Source organism: Amphibalanus amphitrite, unplaced genomic scaffold (assembly GCF_019059575.1).
Source record: "Amphibalanus amphitrite isolate SeventyFive unplaced genomic scaffold, NRLGWU_Aamphi_draft 000964F_arrow, whole genome shotgun sequence".
NCBI lineage: Eukaryota > Metazoa > Arthropoda > Thecostraca > Balanomorpha > Balanidae > Amphibalanus > Amphibalanus amphitrite.
This window is the reverse complement of record NW_024882458.1, coordinates 121,267-146,942: the sequence shown is the minus strand read 5'-3', so window position 1 is coordinate 146,942 and position 25,676 is coordinate 121,267. Positions and strand designations below refer to the sequence as shown.

Genomic DNA, 25,676 nt, shown 5'->3' with positions numbered 1-25,676 from the left:
CCTCTTTGGGGCCCACTTTGGGCCCCTTCCTTTGGATTCCCCGGTAGGTTTCTTCAGCCAGATTGAAGAGGGGGCCCAGGAGAGTGTCTGTGCAAATTTTGAAGAAAATCGTAGGGGCCGCCCCATTGGGCCCCAAATTTCAATTGGGTCCCGTGGGCCCCAGGTGGGCCCCATCGAAAAATGTTACTTGGGTTTTTTGTTTGGGAAATTACGCTCTTTCCAATGATGTGCATATTGCCGGGGTTGGTCGCGAAATTAGGGGCAATACTTAGAAAGGGCCTCTTTGGGGCCCTCTTTGGGCCCCTTCCTTTGGATTCCCCGGTAGGTTTCTTCAGCCAGATTGAAGAGGGGGCCCAGGAGAGTGTCTGTGCAAATTTTGAAGAAAATCGTAGGGGCCGCCCCATTGGGCCCCAAATTTCAATTGGGTCCCGTGGGCCCCACGTGGGCCCCATCGAAAAATGTTACTTGAGTTTTTTGTTTGGGAAATTACGCTCTTTCCAATGATGTGCATATTGCCGGGGTTGGTCGCGAAATTAGGGGCAATACTTAGAAAGGGCCTCTTTGGGGCCCTCTTTGGGCCCCTTCCTTTGGATTCCCCGGTAGGTTTCTTCAGCCAGATTGAAGAGGGGGCCCAGGAGAGTGTCTGTGCAAATTTTGAAGAAAATCGTAGGGGCCGCCCCATTGGGCCCCAAATTTCAATTGGGTCCCGTGGGCCCCAGGTGGGCCCCATCGAAAAATGTTACTTGGGTTTTTTGTTTGGGAAATTACGCTCTTTCCAATGATGTGCATATTGCTGGATTTTGTCGATGTTATAGGCCTGAAATTGTTGAAAACGTTTATTTATGCCCCGAGGGCATACTCCCGGGCCCATATATTTGAAGCTGTTTTGTTCGGTTCAGGGGGGCGCTAGCCCCCTAAATTTGGTACCGTTGCACGTAAAATTTTGTCCTCTTTCGAATGACGTGCATTTTTAGCTGTTTTGACGGCTAGAAGTAGGGTTTTCAAAGTTCGTCGATTGTGCCCTGAGGGCATACTGTTTTTTGGGATTTGTGGCCCCCCTGATGGATTCCCCGCATTTTGGCACTAGGATTTTCGATAGAGGACACCATTCTGCACCTCTCCACCAAAATTTAGCGAAATCGTAGGGGCCGTCGATCCCTGCTGAATCCCTGCTGAACCCCTGCTGAATCCCTGCTAACTTCCGTTACATGAAAGATTCCTCGATTTGGTAGCAAAAAAAATGCGTCAGAAAATGCGCAGCTAATACAACTGCAAAGCGCTCCTGCCCGCGTTCAATATGTTCAAAATCTACACTTTAGCTATTGAAGAAGGAACGACAGCAAAAATTTACCAATGGTTACTCGCACATGACTGCTTGTGAGCTATGTGAGCGTACGCGTATCCCGCGTATCTGAGCAGGAACATATTTTGTCTCAAAGGATCATCAGTAGGGCTGTTCACGACGTCGGTTTATGTGGTTTACATAAACTGCCCTCGGGGCACGTTCCCGGCTATGACGTCACACGGCGTTTACGTTTACGAAGCACAAGTGTTTACTCAAACAGTGACAACTAATAAGCAGTTGAGACGATACTGTAAAACGTGCAAAGAAAAGATAATCTGATGGAAATATGTCCCATATCATGACATATTGCAAGACAAAGGACAGTTTTCATCACAAAATACCCGCGACGCTAGACGCTGGTTAGCAGAGAACGATGCTCAAAATAGGTCTTAATTACAATGAAATAATAAAACCTACCATTCCAGTCCTCTGCAACCCGTACAGAGTTATTTTGAAACTCATTTACCCACCTACCAGCCCCTGAACTATCCGAATTCAATTTTCCTAATTCACAACTCACCTCACGAGTTTGCCGCACATCGCCAACGCCATCATTGTCACATAAACGCGTTTACGCGCCATGTTGATGCTCTGAGGCATCAACCGCATAAACGGTTTACGGCGGAGGTCTGACGTCATTGACGAGCTGTGACGTCAGGATCAGGTCGACGCTGATTGGTCCTTGAAAAAATAAACATGTTTACGGTTTATTAAACGGGATAAACCGACCTCGTGAACAGCCCTAGTGACCGGAGTCATCAACACGTTTTCGACTTTGACTTATCGTTATCGATGGTCGCTTCTGGGGTATAATTAAGGTTTTCCCGTTGATACTGCAAGGCCCTATATACAGTACTGTAAAATTTGAGCAGTCAAAATGACATCGGTACCCACTCCAACTACCAACCAAATTCTGCCACTGGGTAAGTGTAATTTCCCTGTTTCAGTTTTATTCAATGGAAAAATAAATTTTGCTGAGTAAACTCAAACTATAACCATCTATAACTAAACTAACATCGAACGGGCATACCTTGGGTGCTTGGTTGTCGGTTGAGATCGCTGGCTCAGTGGCATAGCATTGGCACCCGTCACCAGCTGCAGCTCTCTGTCAAACTTGTTTGCATATTAAAGGTAGACTGCCACCTTTTTTCCACAAAACGGTTTTCACTAGAGCTGAGCCACCTATGTCCCAGACTGAAGTCGGTTTTCCGAAATTCGAACCCGTTTGCGAGAAATCGGAGACCAAAGTTCAGTTTGATGCCATTTTTTTAGTCCAAGAAAACCGACATCTCTACTGTTTATCGATAACTTTGAAACATGAATTTTCTTATCTTTTGGTAAATATATGTCAAAACTTTGATTGTTTCGAGATCAGAGAAGAATTTTGGAGTGTCAAAATAAAAGTTAAACCTATATATTCAGTAGTTCATTTTTCCAAAAAAGTGTGGGAAATGGGGTTTAACATGGGCCAGACCCATTCCAAATGAGCCATGATTTTTAAATGTTTTACGAACTTAAATGCAAAATAAATTAAACATGGCCAATTTCTTATGAAATCATATATTAGTAAATCATAAAATACCTTACTTTTTCAAATAAAATGTAATAATCTTATGACCTTGAAGTCTAGTGATGTGTAAACATTGTCGCTAGACATTAACCGATTGATAATTGTATGATAATCGACAATTTTTTTCGCGATTCACGTGATGATACTTTGTCAGGTGAATTCTAAAATTTTGTTTTGTCCAGGGAATAAATCATAGGCCGATCTGAGAAAACTTTTTGAAGGTGGCCTGCACTGCAGCTTCAATGAATGCATTCCTATGCCCGGCAGAGCTGGTGGACAAATGTATTGGGTCTCGTCTACACATCATAATGAAGAATGACAAAGAGATTGTGGGCACACTGTGTGGGTTTGACGACTTCGTCAACATGGTGCTGGAGGATGTGACTGAGTATGAGAGCACACCTGAGGGCAGACGTGTCACCAAGCTGGAGACGATCCTGCTCAATGGCAACAACATCACCATGGTGAGGAATGAGGATGGAGGCTGGCTGCAGTGAAAGTTGGCCATTTTAACAATTGTCATTTTATTTTTTGTCATTTAACTGTCATTTTAACAGGTCATTTTAACAATTGCACAGTAACATTTTTTGGTCAACTATCCCCCCTTGGACAGGCTCATCCAATGCAAATGTTTTTATTGTTCTTTTCTCTGTTTCTCTGTTTTCTAAAAATAAACAAATTTTTTGAAATCCCTAAACTCAAAGCTTTTTTTCATTTTTTTCAAATCATATTTTCTCAATCTTGTTCCAGTATTCTATCTATTGTGTAGTTAGGCAGTGCTGCTAGGTGTTGAAGTCCAGTACTTGAAAACATGTGGAATGGGGTCATATTAAAGCTTATTACATCTTTAGATCATGTGCAATGTGGCATGCATCTGTGCTGCTAAAAGTAATGTGAGCTCTGGATAAGGAACTTGTTGAGGCTTTCAAAACCCAGCTATACCTATCCTGCTGCATGCCTGCAGGCTAAGTTGACATCTGTGCTGGTGCGGATGTGACGTGGTGTTTGTTTCAGCGAGGTGAAGACCGCCCGTTCTTTTCAGCTCGTGCCGGGAGGAGAGATGCCGGATAACTGAGCCGACTCGCTCGGGCCCAGCTCGGAGTCATCTCATCTCATCATGCCCCGACATCCCTGTCCTGTATTCCATGTCGCCATGTCATTTGTTATAATATAAGATTGTCCAAACTTGCTGAGTTTTATGCAGGATAGAGCGCTCTTTCCCATTTTTTTTTTGCTCTACCGTAATTTGATTAGAGTTTTTTTCCAATACTACTCGGCCGCATCATACACTCTTGTTATAACATGCCTGATGAATATATTTGATTTGTGTGGAACGATGAACAATAAAATAACGATAAAATATCAACAAAACGGGACGGCATAAAATGTCAGCGGGAGTGCCGAGAAACTGGGCTCATTGAGCCGTCCATTGAGCCGTCCGCATTCCAGCCTGGCCCGGCGCCTCAGAACGGATCCCGGATCCAGACACCGTCGCCGTCCAGCGCCAGCAGCCAGCGCTCGAGCTGCTCGGCATCGGGCCGCGAGCGGGCCTCCTGCGCCCAGCAGCGCTCCACCACACACTGCCACCTGCCGGCCGCGGCGGAAAGCTGCGGTTCGGGCCGCCGCCGCAGCGCCACCACGATGTAGATGACCGTCTCGGGCTGGAGACCGGCGAACGGGCGCCGCCCGCTCAGCAGCTGCCACGTGCACACGCCCAGCGCGTACACGTCCGCCCGGCACGTGGCACGCTCGCCACGGAACAGCTCCGGGGCCATGTAGGGTACGGTGCCGCGTGCTCCACTCTGCGGGCAGACGTGGCGGGACGGACGTACTGAGCAGTCGTATCATGTGTCTGCGACTTGTGAGCCCTAGATATCAATTAGCGACACCATGAGCACTTATATTTTGGGGATTGTGCGATGCTCGCTTTTGTTTTTAATAATAAATATTACCTTCTCGTCAAGAGGTAGAATTACTACCTAGATTTTCAAAAGAAACAAATCAAACAAACCAAAACAAATCAAACACGAGTTTTGTGTCGCCTCGGCATTGGTAAAAGCACTCAACTTTGAACTTTAACGGTAAGTACTGACTATCATCTGAATCAGCACCCCAATGACCCTTCCTCGACGCCCTCAGGCTCACCCCGCGTGCCTCCTGGTCGTCGACGCTGCGCGCGCTGCCAAAGTCCCCCAGTTTCAGATCACCGGCGCGGGTGACGATCACGTTTGCCGGCTTCAGGTCCAGGTGAATCACCCCCTCTCCGTGACAGTAGGCCAGCGCGGAGACCAGCTGTGTCACGAACCTGCGACAGAGACAGACCTGCTGCTCAGGGGGCGACGGGAGCGCCCGCGTCATTGTCTGATATCAATGATCAGTCCTGATGAGAACTAGCTACTATAGAAGGTAACTAGTAGGTTAACTGTATAAGCAGCCAGCTCCAGAGGTTTGGTGTTAACGGCCGCTGAATTGTTTCGATCAGCTCGTAGGAAGGTTATCATTAGTACTAATTCACATGTCAGGCAGCGTTGGAGTTATCATGCTCACTGCCTTCAGTGTGTCCCGTGAAACCTGTCGGCGCACCTGGCCACATCGGCGGCCGGCAGGGGTCCGTCGGCGGCGTCCAGCAGCGCCTGCAGGCTGGCGCCGCCGCAGTACTCCATCTCCACGGTGGAGAAGGCCGCGTTCACACCGTACACGCCGTAGACGGCCACCAGGTGCGGGTGACGCAGCCGGCGCGCCAGCAGGTCGCCGGCGCTGGGCGGCCGGCCGCGCACCACCTTCACCGCCACCGGCCGCTCTGCCGGACCGCAGGGAGGGGGAGGGGTATCAGACGACAGACATACACTACACCACCTGCCTGCACCGCTACCGGCCGCAGGAAGGGGGGGGGGCGTCAGACATACACCACCTTCACCGCCACCGGCCGCTCTGCCGTACCGCAGGGAGGTGCGTCAGACGACAGACATCAGGTGATTGGGGCTCGAACGAGTGACAAATACCGGGAGTGATTGTCCTACTAATTTTTATCGGCTGCTGCCCCATGGGAGATGAGTTTGGGCTTCATTGAGAAGGCACCTCGGTCATCAAGCTCCACAGACTGCTGAATTGTGAAAAGCTGAGACAGGAGCAGCTCTGGAGAGCCAATAAAGATGCTGCAGCATTGCGGCCACTCACCTCTCCTCCTCCCGAGCACCACCGTTCCGAAGGCGCCTCTGCCGAGCACGGGCACATCCGGGTGCGAATCCAGGCCGTGTTCCTCCACCTCCGTCCTCTCCGGGGTGTCGAACTTCAGTCCGGCGCCGATCCAGCTCCCTCGCCGGGGTCCAGTGATCACCGGAGTCCGAGGGACTCCCGGCGGCGGCTCGCCGTCCAGCCGCACCGGCGCCGGGCTGGCGGGACTCGCAGCTGTGTAGGTAGCGCTGTCATCTTCGTATGTTTTGTGACAGGTGGCGCTGCGTACGTCCCCGCTGGCGAACGGGTCGGGGATCTCGTCCGGCGGCGACCCCGGCGTCACCAGCAGAGACGGCCGGGGCAGAATGGACCTGCCGAGAACGGCCATCAAAGCGTTCAATGAGACTGGTGGCACACTGAAAAAGACTAGAATTGGTATTTTATCAAGTTATCAGCTCTATGCAATGACACCGACTGATGCAATGCGATGGAAGTCAACCGTCCTCGGGATATGCCAATGCAGCCAGGTGACGCGAATTACGTTAAGCGCCTAGGGGAAAGTGGGTGTATTGCGCCCTCCTAACCAATTGCGCCCACCAACATTCCCACGAATTCAATGGTATGTTTATAATTTTGTGTTCGAAAACAAAATTTTCACCACCTGATAGTTCATTTTATGGCCCAAGCTCTCCGACGAAGCCAATCAGCAGGGCTCAGTTACGACATCAAAGATATTACGGCGTTTTCTTAGTTTTTTTGCAGTATTTTGAACCGGTGGCTATAAAAATCTGTGATACGTGTTTGATTTTCTGAGTGATATTTAGAAAGAAAGCCCATTTTTTCATTATATTTCACTTAAACAGTAAGCATCCTTCACATAGGCGTAGGAACGTTTTCGAAAGTGGGGGGGCCAGGGTCCCAGAGGTCCAAAACCTAACCTACCCCCAAAATCCAATTTCTCCTCGGATTTCGGCCACTTTTCTAATTGCGCCCATGGCACGCCTGTTAGGTGGCTTATTATGGCTTATTATTATTATTACCTCAATTCTAATTGCGCCCATGGCAATTGCGCCATGGGGGCGCAAATAGAATAATGGTGTAGCTATTGTATCACGACAGTATGAATGCACCATTAACTGATTGCAATAAAGAAGGAGTTTAATGCCAGGCAGGGGAACAGCCCGCTGTCGCCAGTCCGCAAATTATTTCTCTCGTCAAACTTATAATGCAGCTGCCATTTAGGCTGCCAACTTGTGGTGTAATTGACAAAATACGGCATTTTCAACATGGACTCGGGAGTGAGAGGTGACAGCTATGATCAAAAAGTAAAAACTGATGTCAACAAGTTGTCGAAATGATAAAAATTAATAATTTTGAGAAAAACGATTGAAAATTTAACCATACTTTCACATATATCTAGTCGGTTACATAAAACGTTTTCGTTGCACTTTTACAAACATACGGACACATGTTAACCCATTAACGCCCAGCGGTACCAAAAGGTACCAACGCACATTTTGGCCCGCTGCGTTGAGACCATACGTTTTTTCGCCACATAGATGCTGTCATTGGATAATCGCCTCCTTTCCGGATATGCTGTTGGATGAAAATAACGTGCTGATACAAAGAACTTCATGTGAGGTGCAGAAAAGCGAGGAGTGTTTCGAGGCGCCACAGTCATTGGCTGACGTTAGGAGAAAGAAACGTTTGTATTTGCATGTCTGTGAATGTTCTTTTGGCCAAAGTGTGTTTACATTAAAGATGAAGAACTCGCAGCTGCAGTTAAGCAGAATATCCGATGTTTCGTCATGAATCCTGGCGTCCCTAGGGGAAGAATTCTTGTTGGTACCATTTGGTACCACTGGGCGTTAAAGGGACCCTCCCACCTTAACATTAGTTTTGAGTTGAGATAGCCAAGTTTGCGGCCAGGCTCAGAAACCACCATTTATCCTGGTCGCAACCCCCGCAGCTTTATGGTGTTCAAGAAATTTCTTCCCTTTACTTGCAGGGTGGGACCAGCGTGGTCCCTATCTCTTAACCATTACGGGAGTCTGATGACGTCATCAGGCTTTCGAACGTCCGTTAAATGTTTGACTAAAACGTTTTGTAGCACGCGGTGGTATATGCTGCTTTGCGCGCAAAAAATGCCGCACTTTCAAATAAAGTCGCTAGGAACAGCGGAGATCCCAAAAAGTAAACAAAAGTAAAAGTCTAATATCTTGAAAACCGGTGAATATTTTTCGATGAAATTTGGTAGATATTCGTTTTTGCTCTTTCTGAACCGAACGACATCACTTTCATGCCAATTCATTAACTTTTTTGAAGGTGGGAGGGTCCCTTTAAGCTAAGCGTTTTTTCGCAATTTCATGCGTGCGCGTTCTGTGCAGACGCGTAACAATGCTCAACGGAGTGATGCGGACAAATTGCCATTTGGGGCGCCATCCCTCAAGGGGGCGCCACCGCCTAAAGACATTGGGTGCGTAAGAGGGGTGCCTGTGAGGCCATAGGGGCGCCGATATGCGAAAGAGGGGCACCTATAAAGTTCATAGGGGCGCTTCAATGCAAATGAGGATGTCCATAGGAGCGACTTCGATGCCCATAGGAGCACCTGCATGCGAAAGAGAGGCACCCGTGAAGCCTCTGGAGTGCCTCTGAGCAGGGCTGCGGAGTCGGAGTCGGAGTCGGAGTCGGAGTCGGTCGGAGTCGACAGTTGTGACCGGAGTCGGAGTCGGAGTCGGAGTCGATTTTAGAAACCCGAGCCGGAGTCGGAGTCTGAGTCACCGAAAATCTGTCGACTCCGCAGCCCTGCTAGGTCTGCGGAGTCGGAGTCGGGAGTTGGAGTCGGTCGGAGTCGACAATTCTGCCCGGAGTCGGAGTCGGAGTCGGAGCTGGTTTTTGAAAGCCGGAGTCGGAGTCGGAGTCGCCGAAAATCCATCGACTCCGCAGCCCTGCCTCTGAGGTCCATGAGGCCTATAGTATATGTAGGGGCGCCAACACGCAGAAAGGGCGACGCCATGCAAAAGGGGCGCCCATGAAGGTCAAATTCGAGCTTCCATAAGAAAGCTTGGCCACTGCATCCCTAAGGATGGACGCCCCTGAGGCCTATAGAAAGAGGTGCGCCTGTGAAGCCCTTAAGGGCGCCTCAGTGGGAACGAGGGGCGCCTGTTAGGTCTAAAGAGGCGCCTTTGATGCCTATGAAACCTAAGGGGACGTCTCTATGCTAAAAAGGGGCGCCTGTGTAGGCTGAGAGTCGTTTGTGTAACGTTTCTCAGGGACAGTGTGCCGTTTGCGACAAACATAATCTAAAAAGAGTTCGGAGGGGAGTGCCTTCGTCGCCCTCGTCGCTTGAAACTGGTGCATTCATTGCTGATAAGTTATTCACCGCTGACGTGACACATTGATGTTGGATAGGATGTTTGCCCTGTAATCGCTATTATTATTGCGGGTATCCCTGCCAAGGCCAAGCAGAGATGTGGTCAAGGCCCAAATGAATATTGCTTGGGGGAGGGGGAGGGGCATGGTTTTGAGATCGTCTTGTTGTTTAGAAAGGCTGTTGATGTTGTTCAGGAAGATGTGGGTAACGACGCCACATCCCAGTGCAGTTTGTGCGGTAGTATACGAAGGAAATATTGATCCTGATGGTAGTGACAGACGAGTTCCTGCAGACCTGCTGCTTGGTACGTGCACCTGATAATGCTGCGTACGCCGCGACTGATGCAGACACTGGATTAGAGTGGGCTCCGCCATGAATTGGCGCTTGCATTGTACTTATGCGGCTGTCACTACATATAGCCATCTGTGGCAAGGGGCGCGTGGCGCTCTGCCCGGAGACGTACATGGAGAAGTATAACGGCTAGAGCCTAGAAGCGTGACGTGTTGACTGCTGCAACGTGTGCCTCAGCGCAACCAGCACTGCACAATCCGGCTGAAGTCCATTTTTGAAGATCTGTCTCGTTGATTGCTGGATTAGATTTGGTAGGTAGGTATAGCGCGTGTCTTGCAGTGCATGAACTGTAAGCACAGACTGTGCTGGATCTTGACTATGGGCTTCATGTTTATTTTCATAATTTTGAAAGAAATTATAAAACAGATTGTAGGGTGGTTGCTGGTAATGACTTTTAGAAAACCGTTTGTTTTGTCATTTGTATAAAGATATTTGTGCATTTTAGGAAAGTAAACAACTCTACAAGCCTTGAAACCTGGGCTGCAGAATCGGAATCGGGAGTCAGTCGGAGTCGATATCTTTAACTGAAGTCGGAGTCAGAGTCGGAGTCGATTGTGGAAGCCGAAGCCGGAGTTCGAGTCGCCGAAAATCCCGCGACTCTGCAGATATACCAGGGCTGCGGGGATGGAGCAGGAGTTAGAGTCGGTCGGAGTCGACAGTCATGCCTGGAGTCGGAGTCAGAGTCGGAGTCGAAATGTAAAAGTCTGAATTGGAGTCAGAGTCAGTCACTGAAAATCCATCAACTCCGCAGCCTTGCTTGAAACAGCACAGTTTTTCATTAGACTGACCCACCACCAGGTGAATAATAGCATTGACGTTTATGGCAGTTAGGCATAGCATGCAGTAATGACGTCATAATCTGACAACTTGAAAAACATAAGCGGCGAGCGTTTGCCATAATGTTGCCGATCAGTATGTCGTCTAATATTCCAATTTTCACGAATGAGCTGCAAAGTCTTCTTGGCAACATATCTTGTATGCTGCTAAAATGCATGTTTTTGCGAAAAAAATGATATCACTAACGCCCAGTGGTACCAAAAGGTACCACTTCAAAAAAGGATACCGTAAACCGGGGTGAGTTGATATGGGGTGGTGAGTTGATATAGATTGCTCGAAAAATGTTAAAATGTGTGCTGCTCATCCATTTGTAAACCAATTTTCAGTTTTATTTTTCTGTGAAGTGAAGCAACCAAAAAGTGATGCGTATAGCTGAGAAAGGCATGCATGTGGTGCAGTGCCTTCTTAACACATTACTTTTTTCAAAGTCCTTTTTTTCTTCTGATTTTGAAACTAAGGAAAAGTCCCCACCCTACAGCAAAGACGGTGGATATTCATGGAACAACATGCACTGGGAAAGAAACTACCATCAATTTACTGTTGATCCCAGGTAGTTTTGGGTTTCACCTATAACAACGATTTTTTATAATTTTAAGAAAAGTGACAGGTGGTGAGTTGATATGCCATCAAGTGGTGAGTTGATATGCATGATAAGAGCTGATACCAGGCTGGTATGCATGCAAATTAGCATGAAATATGGGTCTGCAGGTAAGACAAAGTCAATTAGACCAACTCTTCTCCTTTTCTCTCCCCACATCATTCCATCAACCCCCAAAAGCTTTAGTTTTTTTTCTGAATGCTTGAGACGAGGCCTGTTAGTATCACTGATGTTAGTTGTCGGACTTTCGTCCCCGTCTTGAGTTGAGATGTTAGTTTCACAACGTTTCAGCCAGTAACTTCTCCGGCCTTACTCAAATCTGCCTCGATAGTGGGGTGGTTAGAACCGTGTACCATCACCGGGGAAACCCGAGTTCGATTCCCGCTGACTACAGGAGCTTTCGAACGGTTTGACGCGTACGGCGCAACGCCATCAACATCCAGGTCCTTCTGAGGGTCAAAGAACACCTGACGAGTGACGACGGCCGGAGAGTAACTGGCCGAAACGTTGTGAAACTAACATCTCAACTCAAGACGGTGACAAAGGTCCGACAACTAACATCAGTGACCCCAAAGTGTTTTTCTGTTGACATACCTAACATGCAAAAGGCACAGCACAACTCCCTGTCAAGTCTCAAGATGGCTCCCTACAAGCTACAAAGGAACACTATAGAAAACCTAAATATACATACAGATTAAAAAATTTGTTATAATTATCCGTAGTTTCGAAAATGACAGAACTGTCGTTTCTTTATGGCTAACAGCGCGGGAATTCTGATCTCGTGAAACTGATAAGTTTTCCTGCTTGGCAGTTGCCAACCGAGAATGAGTGACAAAATGAAATGGAACAAACAATATAAAGAAATTGGTGTTTTAGCCCTCGCCCGTATTCGTGTTTTGCCAGCGTTTAACGTATAGGGGGGGGGGGGGGCGTTGGAATCCCATCGTCGTTTGGCCCCTGGTGGAGCTAGAGCTTCGCGGAAAAAACGAGCGTGTTGCCCGAGACGCGAGGAAGCCGATGATCATCAACTTTAAGGTCCTAGGTCATCGGTTAACCTTCCAGGCCAGGTCAATTACCCAGAAGTCGGGAAAATAGGGGGTTATTTGAAGTTCGTAAAGCGAGGTTATTATTTTTTAGCGGTTGCTGATCACGAATGTCATGTTAGTTTTGATCACAGATGTCTTCGTACATTTAGGCCAGGTCAGGTCAGGTCAGGTCAACCAGTAGGTGTCCTGCCGGCTATCCATAGGGAGTGTCAAGTGTCAACTACCACTGACGGTGTCGTAACATGTTACGAAGGCACTAAAACTACTTCGTAAATGATCAAATGCATGTTAAATTCAAAATCGGCCCGAAAAACTACCCTAGAAACATGTAAAACTCCAAAAAGTGAACCGAGGTCACCAAAGATCAATGACCTGACCTGACCTTCAGGTGACCTTGACAGTTGACACCCACAATACTGCATGGGACCAACATCATTTACATGTTTGAACGTTGCAATCACAAAAAGACTGGAAATGCGCGGATAATGTGAGCCGACTACGCCAAATCGTGATTCCGGCCAAGCATGGTCTCGAGAATCAGGTCACAAGTCAAAAACCATTTGAGTCAGGGTCATGAAATTTTTAGAACATGTGTAAAATTGATAAACTCGAGAGGTACTGAAGGTTTCGTCGCGATCAGCCGCTTTTTGCGCGAGTTATGTGCGAAAAGCCGAGGTGGTCCGTTCGCCCGCCTATAAGTGCGAGGGTTAATTTTGGCTTTTGATGCCGAATTATGTTTTATGTCACTTATTTCACCTGATAGAATACAGTCCGAATTAGATTCGCTTCACTTCACTTCATTAATATTTTGTTGACTACCAGTCAACAAAAGCTCAGAAGTATAGGTATTCTTTCATTTCAATCCATTATCTCTGTCAGAGGCATATCAACCTTGACCCGTAACTGACAATGTGTTTTAATTACAAGAAAATACACTTGTAATTCCAAAATATATTGCCAGTTTTGATACCGTTGGCTTGAGGACACGTGACTAGCCAAGTTCAGAATGTTCTAAGTAAAACTAAGTATCATAAAGCGAAAAAATGATGCTGCTAAAATCAAGCCATTTTGATAGCGCTGTAATGGACATGATTGCGTTTTCATGAATGTGAGGTCTGCTGCCAAACTACTACCATTTTTCTGATGGTTTCTTTCAGGATTTGTTCTCTCATCCTTTTTTTAAACACTGGCATTTTATCAACTCACCTCTGAGCTTCTTTAGCCGAGAAATTTTGAAAAATCCAAAACCATATCAACTCACCACCCCCCAGGGGGTGAGTTGATATGAACTTTGGCGTTTTAAAAAAGGGGCTTAATATATACATTTTTTATTCATTTTTGCTGATTGCCTCCCCAAGGCATGTGCCATGAAACTGGCACAAAAAGAATTCCGTAAATGAATGTGGCTTTTAAAGAAATCTAGAAAAACCTCAAAATCCATATCAACTCACCCCGGTTTACGGTATTTCTAGAATTCGCACATTTACCAAACTCACATGGTACCCTTAGGGGACCATTACCTCTAAATCGGCAAATGGGCATTCGTGTGCGTTCGCTGGGGAATTACGGGCGTTAATGGGTTAAGTTATTTACCTGGGCAAAAACATCGCGATTTATATCTACATTTATTATTTATCCAGCCTGATTAACATTATAAATGTTTAAGTAAGCCGCAATGACATTACACTGCCGGGGTGTATGCATTCCGTCTCATTCGCTTAGCCATGTTTAAGTATAGGGCGCAATTGGATTCTAATTGCGCCATCCCCCTGGCGCAATTTACAGCAGTTGTCGGTAAATGCGCCCTTTTGCATGTTTCAGTTTCTGAAAAGCAGCTGTCGGAAGCAAACGAAACATTCTTAATTGATCGGGAGGCTCTTAAATCGTAGCTAATGAGCTCCTCTTTGAAGTGGTTACCAGTGCATGCTTATATCTCCAGCGGTTTTCTTACAATTAGCGTTTTTCCTTAAGGTGGCGCAATTCACCCTCCTTCCCCTATGTCCCCAGTCTTCCCGATCCTGACCTATCGTTCTGAATGGATTCCATTTAGGTCATCTAAAAAAGTGTCTATAGTATGCTCATTGCTGATTGCTCAATGCTCAGCTCACCTGTTCCAGGGCTGATCAGGTCGTAGTGGTGACCGCCGGAACAGCAGAGCTACGGGCGAGACGGCTGAGCCACGCCGGGGCCGCCGGGCGCCGGGGCCGGCGCCGGGGGCCGGGACGGACAGCTGGAGCGCCCCCGGCGGGGGGCCAGCCGGGTCGCGGGGCGACGCGTGCAGCGAGAGACGACGGCCGGCCGCCGGCGACACCGGCCCGCCGCGGCCGGTCGGGGTCAGTGACCTCGACCGGCATCCGACCGTCAGCAGGTGACGGACGCCCGACATGGTGACTGTCGGCCGGACTGTCAGCCGTGTCACCGCCAACAGTCAGCAGCCGACACACGCCCACTCGCTGCAAACTGCAGCTATTTCCTTTTGCACTGTTTCCTGTCACGTCACTCGGCGTTTCGAGCCGAATCGAACCACCCCCATTGTCACGGTCTCACTGGGGCAGAGGCGGCTGGGTATCTGAGCTCCGCGACCACGGAGGTCACTGCCAGGGTCTCCCGGCCGACCCTCCGCGCCCCGGGCGACCCCGCTGACCGTGTCACCGGTGAGCCACGGGCGAGTCGAGGTCACCAGAGCGGGGTGCAGGCCGACATTTCAGTGGTCGGCGCTGAGCGAGCATTTTCCTCGGCACCCAGGTATCTGAGCTCTCGGTTGGTGACCGCGGGTGCGGCCCGCCGGTCATTTTACCGGCTCCGTGTGCCGCCCCCGGTTTGCACCGAGCGGGATGCGTCACATCCGAGCCGGTACGCTCCAGGCAATGCTAATCGCTATTCGCTCCACCCGAACCGAACAAGACGGGCCAAGGCACCGGGGCTGCCGTGCACAGTTTTCATGACAGTCGGACTGTCAACATCTAATGGCCATAGCGGAAGAATCATTTATTGAAATGCACGCCTCCCCTGACACATTTTTTTTTCACACAATCCAGAGCGCAGGCCAATAAACCACCCGTCCGCTCACCACCCGGCGCCTCCCAACTTGGTGTGCCTGAGCGCGCCGCTGCGCCGCGGAGCGATCAGCTGACTGCGGCGGGCGGTACCGGCCGCTTCGCTGCCGCCGCCGCCGCCGCGTGGGGATAGAGGGGCGGAGTGGGAGCCGGCGTGGCCGTGAGTTTGGGCGACGTGAGAGCGTGCGTGGACCGTGGAAACTCGGGGAGTAGAAACTTCGCGCCAATAGGTAAGTCCTGCTGCTCCATTGGTGCATGAAAGGCAGGTTTTGCTGATATGGTACGGCAGAGTCGAGTTTTTTGTTTAGTCTTGGGTGTGCGTCGGCTCCGGGGTCAGGGTCGATTGCCACTACCCCGTGCCAGTGCTGTGGCTCCGTGCGACCACGCTGTGAAGCGACTCAGCGGCAGCGGCACGTGACTGTGAGTACTGATCAGTACGTGATCAGTGTCTGCAGTGCAAGTGAGGTCGTCTATTGCACCTGTCGGCTGTCAGTCCTTGTTGAGATAAGTGTTCAGCTATCCCTGGCTTGCTGCACTAATTGAATAACGAACAACTGGGCGCACAGTGGGATGACTGATGCCGAATGTGTCATTTTTCTCTGAATCAATCTAAAATAGTTCACGATGAAACGGTATTGAATCGTCACGTACGCATACTTCAGCCCTTATTAATTAATCAGTCCATCTGTGCATTTCGTGTTCTGAACTTCTGACCCTCACCTGACCTATCGCGGTCTTGTGCATTTTATCGCCCCCGCGAGGGTGTGGAATGAAAATTCCTTCGCCATTTCGCCCCTAATTGCAGCCGAAATGGCCCTCTCCGCGTATCCTCTCCGAAATGGCCCGCGCCCCGTAGAGGGGGGGGGGGGGGGCGTGCCTTCTTTCTACATACCAAATTTCAGATCGATATCTCTTTTGGCCAAGTTATAGAAAAAAAAAACAGGGATGCCGAGCCGTGGAAATTTCAGACGGCTCCGGCTCCGGAGAAAAAAATGGGCTCCGGCTCCGGCTCCGGGTGAAATGTCAAGGCGGCTCCGGCTCCGGCTCCGGCTCCGAGTAAAATGGTCCGGCTCCGGCGGCTCCGGCTCCGGCTCCTACTCAGTACATCCCCTATGCGATTAATACGTGTGGAAGAAAATACGTGTGGAAGAAAAAGGCGATTGGATTGGTGCACATTGCTTCTGTATTTGCATAGCAAGGCTATTTTGAATACCACATGTTCTACTGCCTTGTACTGTCAAACCGAACTAGGTCAATAATTTTTTTCCTCTAAAAAAAAGGGCCGGAGTCGCCCCCTTTTGGGACGGCTCCGGCTCCGGCTCTGGCTCCGGCTCCGGCTCGGGCTCCGGGCTATGTTGTTTCACGGCTCCGGCTCCGGCTTCGGGCAAAATATGCCGGCTCCGGCGGCTCTGACTCCAGCTCCGGCTCCGGCTCCGCACCCCTGAAAAAAAAAACTGTTCAAAAATGATGACGTCAAATTTTCAAACTCAATTTTTGGCAATTCTATACCACATAGGCAGGGCAAAACAAAGACCACCGTTAGCCTCCCTGTGACCAGCTGCATCGAATCGATACCCATTTTATGCAAAAATATTAACTTTGAAATTTGACCTAATTTGACCTGACCTTGACCTGACCTTCACCAGAACGTAACCTAAACTAACGCCAAAGGCTGCCTGATCCACATAATCGCATTTGTCATGTAAAATGGACCATGAAACCTGCATCACACGACACTTTCATATTGTGACCCCCAGTGACCTGACCTCTGTGACCTGACCTGGTATCAGTGACCTCAGATAGCAAAGTATGTGTTTGACGAACAATGTACCTACCATCGAGGGTTTTCAATAACTTACCAATTTACTCGATTTCACAACACATTTCTTGAAATGCCTGTGAACGGTGAAAATCCGACCTTTGACCTGACCTATGACGTCATCGGTCTGACCTAGTTCAATGAAATTTGGTCACAAGGTAGTTCCCCGATGGCGCTATCGAACGCCGTTTGAATTTTGAAAATCGGCCGGTAAATTTCCGAAATCTTAGGGGGGGAGGGTGCCGAAACGCCCCCCCCCCCTACGGGTGGTAGGGTCCGCCGATAGCCCTACGGGGCGCGGGTTAATCCGTCGATATCTCCTAATGTATTGCAGATGCAGGAGTGCCAACACCCCCTCCCCCGTCCGCCTCAGGCAGAGGCCGCCGCAGTAGCGCTACGGGGCCCGGCTGCGGGGTGCGGACTAAACCTCCCAGAGCCTTGTTATTTATGGACAGTGATACGGACAGTCCACAGTGACTACCTTTACTGTGGACGAACCGTTGGGTTATCTTGGACGAACCTACGGTTTACCGGAATAAATGGGTGAGGGGGGGGGGATCACAGACACGACCCCTCTTTGCTGTTTCACCGCCAATGGACCCACAACGAAAAATGTGTGAGGTACCAGGGTGCTATCCGTTAGGGATGTGGAACGGTTGCGCACGAACTGGAATACGGAACGCCCACCACTGACGTTCCCAGATGCCGTAAAGAGCATGCTTTTACATTTCAAAGCTTGTTTCAAAGTAAGAATTAGAACAAATCAATCACCCCTGCTCCTCTCTACGTGGCACGTCAGTTGATATCTGCCTACAGGGTGTCCCGAAATTGATGCGCGGTTGTTTTATCCTCAATAACTTATAAAGTACTTGAATTTACTTCACGGTTTATATTCTATCATAGTCTTCATTCAGTCGCATACTCGGCTTATTGCACTCTAGCGTGTCACGTTCCAGGTTGTCAATAGTCTCTTTTTTGAAACTACGCCTTGCCGTTTATAACTTCTGGAACAGCCTCTTCTCTGAGCTAGCCGTGGAGCTTGCTGAACTCTTTTCTGACGATCGTCCAGATAATTTGGATCGGGGACAGGTCCAGAGTGTTGCCAGACCATGCCCCTTCCCCCAGACGCCTTAGAGCCTCGCTCGGCACCAGTCCTGGGTCTTCCTAGTTCCTGGCGTGATAGGCTCGAGCTCTTTCTTGCTGGAAATGGCCCTGGACATGTCCGACCAAAGTTTGACTCTGGTTTTTGAACCATTTACCTTTTTCCTCAGCATCTTTGTGGCAGCAGTCTTCTTCAGCACCTCGCTAGCATAGTAATCAGCAGTCACGGTCGGTCCCCGCGGCACCTCGTAAAGCTCAAAGAGCCTCTGTAGCTCATCATGCTCCATATGTGATTCTTCAGCAGATGTTTCACGGTCTCGACAGCGGACTCCTCAGAGCTGCTATTGGCCCACATTTCGATCGTTCTGGCAGTCAGGGACTTAGAGAGCACGCACATCGTCACTGAAAAGGACGCATCTCCAGTCCTGAGTGGTCCAGTTTTTGTGGGTCTTGGCGAGATCCAGCTGCATGCACTTCTGGACCACGGTAAGCCAGGTCTGCATCCTGAGGTTGAGCAACTTCAGCTTCAAGGTAGTCTTCAAATATTAGTGGAGGGTCGATTTGGATGCTGGGCCATGCATCTCATTTAGTTTTCTTGTCAGCGCTTATGTTGAATGGTGTTTTAAAGGTCGACTTTGCAACCACGATTTTCGCCACTCGGCTCAAGGCAGTCTAAAGTCTTCCGTCCTCGAATTGTGCCGTTCTTGAGTGTCTCTCCAGATCGTTTGAGGTCCATCCAGCGTTTAATCGTTGCAGAGTTGACGTCCAATTCTCTGGCATCCTGAGCCTGGGTCACACCGTCCTTGATCATCCCCACCGCGCGGTAGCGGATCGGTAGATGTGCCTTTTCACTTTTGGTGATATGTACACCTTTTTAGGCGCAATTTCAAAAATGTAAAGACCAAATTCAAAAAGTTTACATTCAAAATGCACGTGAACGTTTTGAATTTGGTCTTTAACTTTTTGAAATTGCGCCTAAAATGCTGTAGTTTCTCCACGCTGCCTGTCTGGACAAGAGTGGCCTCTCGCGCCCACTACCGGCCGAGGTCGGGTTAGCCGCTTGGATCACGTGATAGTGTGACCACTGACCAGCAAGGTGTCAGTGGTGCCAAAGCCGCTAAAATTGAATTTGTTCAACACTCCGGAGAGAGAGACAACATAACATACGGCATCAACCGCGCATCAATTTCGGGATACTCTGTAGTGCCTACCTACCTTTATGAAATGTGAAAGATAGACAACTTTAATCCTGTCCATGGCGTAAAATCTAAGGCACAGCGCGCCCATTATGGATGCCACTCATATCGAGGTCGGTTCACCCGTTTCGACACCAGGTCGGAAAGGCTTGGACAAATACCACGCATGCTGCTGAAAGGCTCCGTGAAGATGTCCGCGGGGCTCCGTGTGAACGGCAATGACGGTGTTCTACCTATTTATCGAGTATTCGCCCATAAAATCGCTCAGTGTTTGTAAACTTGACTACGATAGTGCAATACAGTTGAGCCAACGGCTTCAGTTTCTAACTCCTTTTGGAGGTGCAACAACTTCAGTGCTCCTGCGACACCTGTCGCGCAACGCATGCTCTGTCATATGTGAACGCAACACATAGGCGCACTTATCTGGCGAGCCACTCCTTCACTTGTCACCGCTGCTCTCTTTTACGGCCTTGCCGCTGCTGCTTTCTCCGGTGGGTGAATGTGTCGCTTGCTCTTCGTAGGCGTTGCGCTTATTACTCAGCCTGTGCGCCAGCGTCTCGAGCAGCAGCAGCAGCAGCGCGACGCCGGCGCCGGCGAGCAGCACCGCCAGCACGGGCCAGCACTCGGAGAGGCCGAGCGGCGACCAGTGGGAGCGCGGCCGCTCCTCCAGGTCACAGCGCTGCAGACCGCGCAGCAGCCGCTCGGGCAGTCGGCGCCGCCTCAGCCGGTCCAGCACACCCGTCTCCATGAGTCGCAGCAGGGCGGCATCGAAGGCGCGCCTCTCGACCAGACCGTGGCGGAACGGCAGGCCTCCCCAGTGCCGCCCCAGTCTCTGCGGGAAGGCGCAGACGGGAGGACAGCCGTTCCACGAGCACATCCGCAGGATATCCACCGACGACAGGAAAAAGGCGAACTTGCGCTCGGTGGCCCTGGACACCCACTCCGAAGCGCTGATGCTCAGAGACTGCGACATCGACGAGCTGAAGTCCATGCCGGGCTGGGGATGGTTTTGCAGCATGTCTTCCGCGACCGAGCGTGGAACGACGGACCACTGCCAGTCCTCGAGCCGGGTGACGTCGTCCGGCTGCGCGAACGGCAGGCGCGCCCGCTCCATGGTCACCTGCGACAGCAGGTCGGCCGTGTAGAACTGGAATGACAGCATGCCGACGCCGAGCACCGCGGCAGCAGCCACGCACTGCGAGAGCCGGCCGGGCCGCAGCGGCTCACAGCGGGTGCAGAACGAGCCGAGCGCCAGCAGGCAGACTGTGGAGAGGCGCGAGACGGCGGCGCCGCTGGGCCGCAGCGCCAGGTGTCCGCCGGCGGCGGCCAGCAGCAGCAGGCCGACGGCCAGCGCGCGCAGCCGGACGCTCTCCAGGCTGCTGCTGAACGACGGCGACGACTGCCGCTCCGGAGTTCTCACGAACATTTTATTTGTGTACTGTATGATCGGTATTGAAAAGTGCACGGCCCGATGCCTTTCCCAAGTCCAGCCAAAATAGTTTTTGGCTAAATCAACCGAACCATTCTCAAATAGCTTGAAGAAGTGGAGCATATAGTTGTTGGTGATGACAGTCTCGTTCATGCGGAATCCCATAGCATCCTGAAGAAGGTCGAAGATGTCTCTCACTAAAGCGTCACTGGAGTACACAGACGGTGGGTTCGGGTAAAACCAGAGGAAATTGACGACTCTGTAGGTTTTGTTGACGACTCGGAGGTCCCTCAAGCCGGCCGGAGGTGGCGCCGGCAGCGGCAGCGGGCTCAGCCGGCCGGCCCGGCAGTGGCCGATGGTGGTCACCAGCGGCCCGGAGTCGGCGTACTGGGCCACGCGCAGCAGCCGGCCCGAGTCGGGCTGCAGCAGCTCGGCGCCGCTCAGCCGGCCGGCCAGCCGCTGCAGCCGGTCCAGCGGCACCGGACTGGGCGGCAGCAGCAGCAGCGGCCGCGCCGGCGCCGCCCGCTCGGGCGCCGCCAGCTGGATGGTGCCGCCGCCGCTGCCGGCGCCGGCCGGGGAGCGGCGCGCGAACACGGCCCGTCCGGAGAGCTTCAGCAGCAGCGCCGGCAGCAGCCAGACGGGATCGGGCGGCTGCCAGAGCAGCTCGGCGGCCGGCCAGCCGTGCACGGCCGCCAGCTGGCCGGCGCAGCTCGCCACCTCCGCCGCAGATAGCGGCATCGCAGGACGCCGGTCACGTGCAGCCGAGGTCTGAACACACCTCCTCGGTCCGTGATGAGCGAGGACAGCACTGTGTCCGCCACACCGCGAACAGAGAGAACCCCCACCGCCCGGCTCCACCGTCGGTCGGTCGCGACGTCAAGGGCCAACGAAGCGCGAGCTCAATGTGTCGGCCACGCCGGCCGTCACAGGGGTCGCACTTGAGGCTATAACTCAGCTTCTCGCCATGCCACAGCGCACCGGCTGGAACCGACGTCCTGTGCAGCATGAATGCAAGGAGGAAATCAATTTGTTTGCCAAGGTTGAAGGAGTTGGCACGAAATGACTTGGACGGCGCTGCGATGCATTTCGATGATTAGTTGGTCAGGGCCTGTGCACTGAAAACTTTTTTACCATTTCCTGAAGGGTAAACCCGCCATAGCATGGTAGCTTGACACACAGACGTTTTTTACCACCTTCCAGATGGTAAATTTTACTCTTTTATGAAGAGTAAACTCGCCAGGGAGGGGTAACATGACACACAGACGTTTTTTACCATCTTCTGAATGGTAAACTCTTTTGATTTACTCTTGTCTAGAGTGTAACATTTTTTGGGTTACACTCTTTGAAAGGATAAATCTTAAACGGAACCCTTTTCTAGGGAGTAACGCATCATCTACTCTGTGCTTTACCCTCCTACAGAGAGTATATTCTTCTGGCCTACCCTTTGTCACATGGTAATGTTTACTCTTTCCTTTAGTGTAAACCCCCCAGAGGATGGTAACAGACTCACAGACGCTTGCTTCAGAAGCTTCACGAAGCTTCTGTTAACCGGAGCTCACCAACTAAAAAAACATGCTTCAAGAGCAACAATGTATATTTGGCTTCCGTACAAACAATACGAGGGGCACACCAGCCATGAACATTGTGACTCTTCACTTATGCATACGAATTTATACGAAGCGTTCAGCAATGCACAAGCGGTAAATAAACACCACGATACAACTTGAATGCACTTTGAATGTGAATACAAGACATTCAGCGCCCTCATATTGGATAAGGCACAGCGCACAATATTTGAAGTCGAAGAGAGCGACGGCGTTCCTGGGTGGTCGCCCGTCTGCGTAAGATAATGAGACTGGATCACTACAGTGCAAGGCTTTTTCAAAGTCACCAACAAAATGCATAAACTTGTAGCATCACAACAAAATTAATGTACGTACTCACAACCTAGGCCACGTGGCCGTGCACGGGGTCCTGTTAACCAGGTCAAATTAGCACCACTCAACGGCATGCAATGCTCTAGCACATCGGTACTTACAATAAAATGTCCACAGAGGCTCTATAGGCGATGAACAACACGCAAGCACAATCACCAACGGCCACGCCGCGCGGCACCGACACTGCTCACATCCTCTCTCGGAGACCAACGGCCGAAAACTGACAGATGCGCGCGGCCTTCAAACCGCAAACGGCCGATCTCGTTTCTGATTGGCTGAGTGATTCCATTTCAAATATCATCTTCACGAGGGTAAACAAGATCCACGCATGAAACGACTATCTGTACACGAGTCACGATACCCAGAAGGAAAGAGTTTTCGTGATGTTCTGGATCGCGAGAGTAATATTGATATTTACATGGTAATAATACTCTTCGCTGGCGAATAAGGTCATATTAACCACGTACCGTTACTATGCACATAATGGTAGCAAAGAGTTACCCTTTCAATATACTCTTATCTTGCTGGTTTGATGAAAAAGAACCCTCCAGGAGGTAGTAAAAAAGTTTTGAGTGTGACAGAGGCAACGGCGTCTTTTTAGCTCTCGCCGAAAACACGTGACCAGACGACAGCTAAACAATGAATCAGTCAACGAACAAGCTACGAGTACTGTCAAATTGTCTACGATGTTGGTAGCTGCGTCACATGCAGGTTAATTTATAATAAACTACACGCGATTTTACATGTTGGTGCATTACATGTGTTTTAGGGTAATTTATTTTTTCAGCAGTTTTGGTGACATAGAGCTGTAAATTGAGCTTTTGGTGACATTAGCCTGTCTGGCGGGATGATCATCATTAGGATGGCGGCGGCCGAGCGAACGTCGCCGCTCAGCATTGTGGCACACGTCTCAAACTCTCAAATGTCCCAAGTACCTATCCTAAATGCCTTGATTGAACTGAACATTTAGCACTTATTCGCGATGTTGAGTTGAACTAGTTATAGTGAGACGTGATAGAAATAACTGACTATTGACTGTGTGTAATGTGTAGCCATAAAGTTGATGTAGCGCAAGGTTAATGCAACTGAATGAGCACCCTGCAGTAATATGTGAACCGGTTCCCCATGGGCGGTTACACCCGTGTATTTCCATCTTTTGGAAGTACAGTAGGTCTACTAAAAAAGTCCCCCGCTCCAGAGGCGGCCGGCCGGCCGAACCCCCGGATTCCAGCCCCGACTCTATTGTGCAGGCCGCGGCAGCGACACGGGTCAGGTCGCGGCGCCCGGCGAGTGGGTCAGTTGGCGGCGGCCGGCCGTGGAGTGAGGAAGCCGTGTGTGGGGCGCAGAGATGCTGCAGTGCAGAGGATTGGAAGATAATGCAAGGCCATATATAGGAGATAATGACTCTGCACGATGCCGGAAATGATGCCTTTGTGATCTAAATTAAACACCTGCAGTGCATATCCTCCCTTGCCCCATTCCTATTTTATCATAATCCTTCAATAATCCGTAATGGCCATTTAACGCAGGCAAGCAAACAAAACAACCCGTTTAGCGGCGACATCATCTCGTATAAAAAAGCGACAGTGATGATTAGAATAGACTTAGCGCGAGGGCAAATCGAGGGGTATCATAGGTGGAGAATTGTGACCAGCTGGGGGTGCTCGGACGCAGCAAATCCGCCGCCGCCTAGCGGTGACCTTGACCCGCGCCGCCCGGCCGCGGCTCCAAAGCCAAGCCGGCGTGGAATTGGAAGAGCTCGAGCACCCCCAGTCCAGCACAATTCTCCACCCGTGAGGGGTATAACTATATGTATCACATACCGAGTATTTTATTCCCATCTAGCGAATTCATTAAGATTGGGGATCTTGTCCAACAAGTCAGCGGCCGTTCTAGACACAGATAAATGCTTTTTTTTCGGTCGCATCATTATCTGCAAAAATTCGAAGCGAGGTTTAATTAACCCTCGCCGGCCGAGAAGAAGGGTGGATGCCGCCACCATGTATTTTTTGCGGTAGCTCAAAGCACACTGAAGATAGACGGCTGACATTTCACACGCCTTACATTTCATTCAAGCCGGATCACTTGACATCAACCACGTTTTCAGGTCAGGTCACTTAACTATGACGTCTTAAAGGGACCCTCCCACCTTCAAAAAAGTTAATGAATTGCCATGAAAGTGATGTCGCTCGGTTCAGAAAGAGCGAAAACGAATATCTACCAAATTTCATCGAACAATATTCACCAGTTTTCAAGATATTAGACTTTTACTTTTGTTTACTTTTTGGGATCTCCGCTGTTCCTAGCGACTTTATTTGAAAGTGCGGCACTTGTTGCGCGCAAAGCAGCATATACCACCGCGTGCTACCAAACGCTTTAGTCAGGGTTACTTTTACAGGAAAAGTTGAGAGGGGGAATAAAGTTCGGGGCAAAGGCGGATCCAGGGGCATCTGAAAGGGGGGTGGGCGGCAATACCATTAGGTTTTTCGTTAGGATGGAGCCCGCAGAACCTTACCTACCCCCAAATCCTATTCTTTCCTCGGGTTTCAGCCACTTTATTTTGGAAGGTTGCCAAAAAATAATTTTGCTAAAAAATATACGCACCTACCTTGGCTGTAAGGGGCGGGGGAGGTCCCAACTTGACTGCGCCCTTGCAAATGCCAATCAGTAGTATCAACCTATCAGTGGTATCAATAACTAGTAGGTATACCCCGGCCAAACATTAAGTAACGCCTTTCTAAAGAGAGAGGTTAATCCGCGCCCTGATTGGAGGTCATTTTGGCCCCCATGTGGGTTTTCTTGAAAAGCGAAAAACGGCGGCGCGCAGCGCCGCCAAATTTTTAG

At 50.1% G+C, this 25,676-nt stretch overlaps 3 protein-coding genes across 4 annotated transcripts in view; 2 read left to right on the top strand and 1 right to left on the bottom strand.

Annotated features, from left to right (window-relative positions):
* Window positions 1–2,083: 2,083 nt before the first annotated feature.
* On the top strand, window positions 2,084–4,100 carry LOC122368649 (U6 snRNA-associated Sm-like protein LSm5). Its single transcript, XM_043342802.1, has 3 exons — window positions 2,084–2,268; window positions 3,183–3,379; window positions 3,958–4,100. The coding sequence occupies exons 1-3, from the start codon at window positions 2,223–2,225 to the stop codon at window positions 3,988–3,990; spliced, it is 276 nt and encodes a 91-aa protein (XP_043198737.1). The 5' UTR covers window positions 2,084–2,222; the 3' UTR covers window positions 3,991–4,100.
* Window positions 4,101–4,213: 113 nt separating this feature from the next.
* Window positions 4,214–14,932, bottom strand: LOC122368648 (serine/threonine-protein kinase mos-like). The gene is made up of 5 exons (XM_043342801.1): window positions 14,403–14,932; window positions 6,093–6,460; window positions 5,499–5,715; window positions 5,061–5,220; window positions 4,214–4,717 (listed from the first exon to the last, which is right to left on the bottom strand). The coding sequence occupies exons 1-5, from the start codon at window positions 14,678–14,680 to the stop codon at window positions 4,379–4,381; spliced, it is 1,362 nt and encodes a 453-aa protein (XP_043198736.1). The 5' UTR covers window positions 14,681–14,932; the 3' UTR covers window positions 4,214–4,378.
* Window positions 14,933–15,465: 533 nt separating this feature from the next.
* The window catches only part of LOC122368651 (protein O-glucosyltransferase 2-like), a 109,647-nt gene continuing 99,436 nt past the window's right edge, over window positions 15,466–25,676 (top strand). Inside the window, exon 1 of one of the 2 annotated variants that reach the window (XM_043342806.1) lies at window positions 15,466–15,580. The gene's annotated coding sequence lies outside the window, so the exon portion shown is untranslated. The remainder of the gene's footprint in view (window positions 15,581–25,676) is intronic. The other variant, XM_043342805.1, reaches the window with a different exon arrangement.

Excerpts from the sequence above, each read along its gene's own strand:
- LOC122368649 (XM_043342802.1), top strand. The coding sequence starts at position 2,223 with ATGACATCGGTACCCACTCCAACTACCAACCAAATTCTGCCACTGG. Across the intron at positions 2,269-3,182 it reads CAACCAAATTCTGCCACTGG|AGCTGGTGGACAAATGTATT; the intron begins GTAAGTGTAATT and ends TATGCCCGGCAG. Across the intron at positions 3,380-3,957 it reads ATGGCAACAACATCACCATG|CTCGTGCCGGGAGGAGAGAT; the intron begins GTGAGGAATGAG and ends CGTTCTTTTCAG.
- LOC122368648 (XM_043342801.1), bottom strand. The coding sequence starts at position 14,680 with ATGTCGGGCGTCCGTCACCTGCTGACGGTCGGATGCCGGTCGAGGTCA. Across the intron at positions 6,461-14,402 it reads CCTGATCAGCCCTGGAACAG|GTCCATTCTGCCCCGGCCGT; the intron begins GTGAGCTGAGCA and ends CGTTCTCGGCAG. Across the intron at positions 5,221-5,498 it reads CCGGCCGCCGATGTGGCCAG|GTTCGTGACACAGCTGGTCT; the intron begins GTGCGCCGACAG and ends TCTCTGTCGCAG.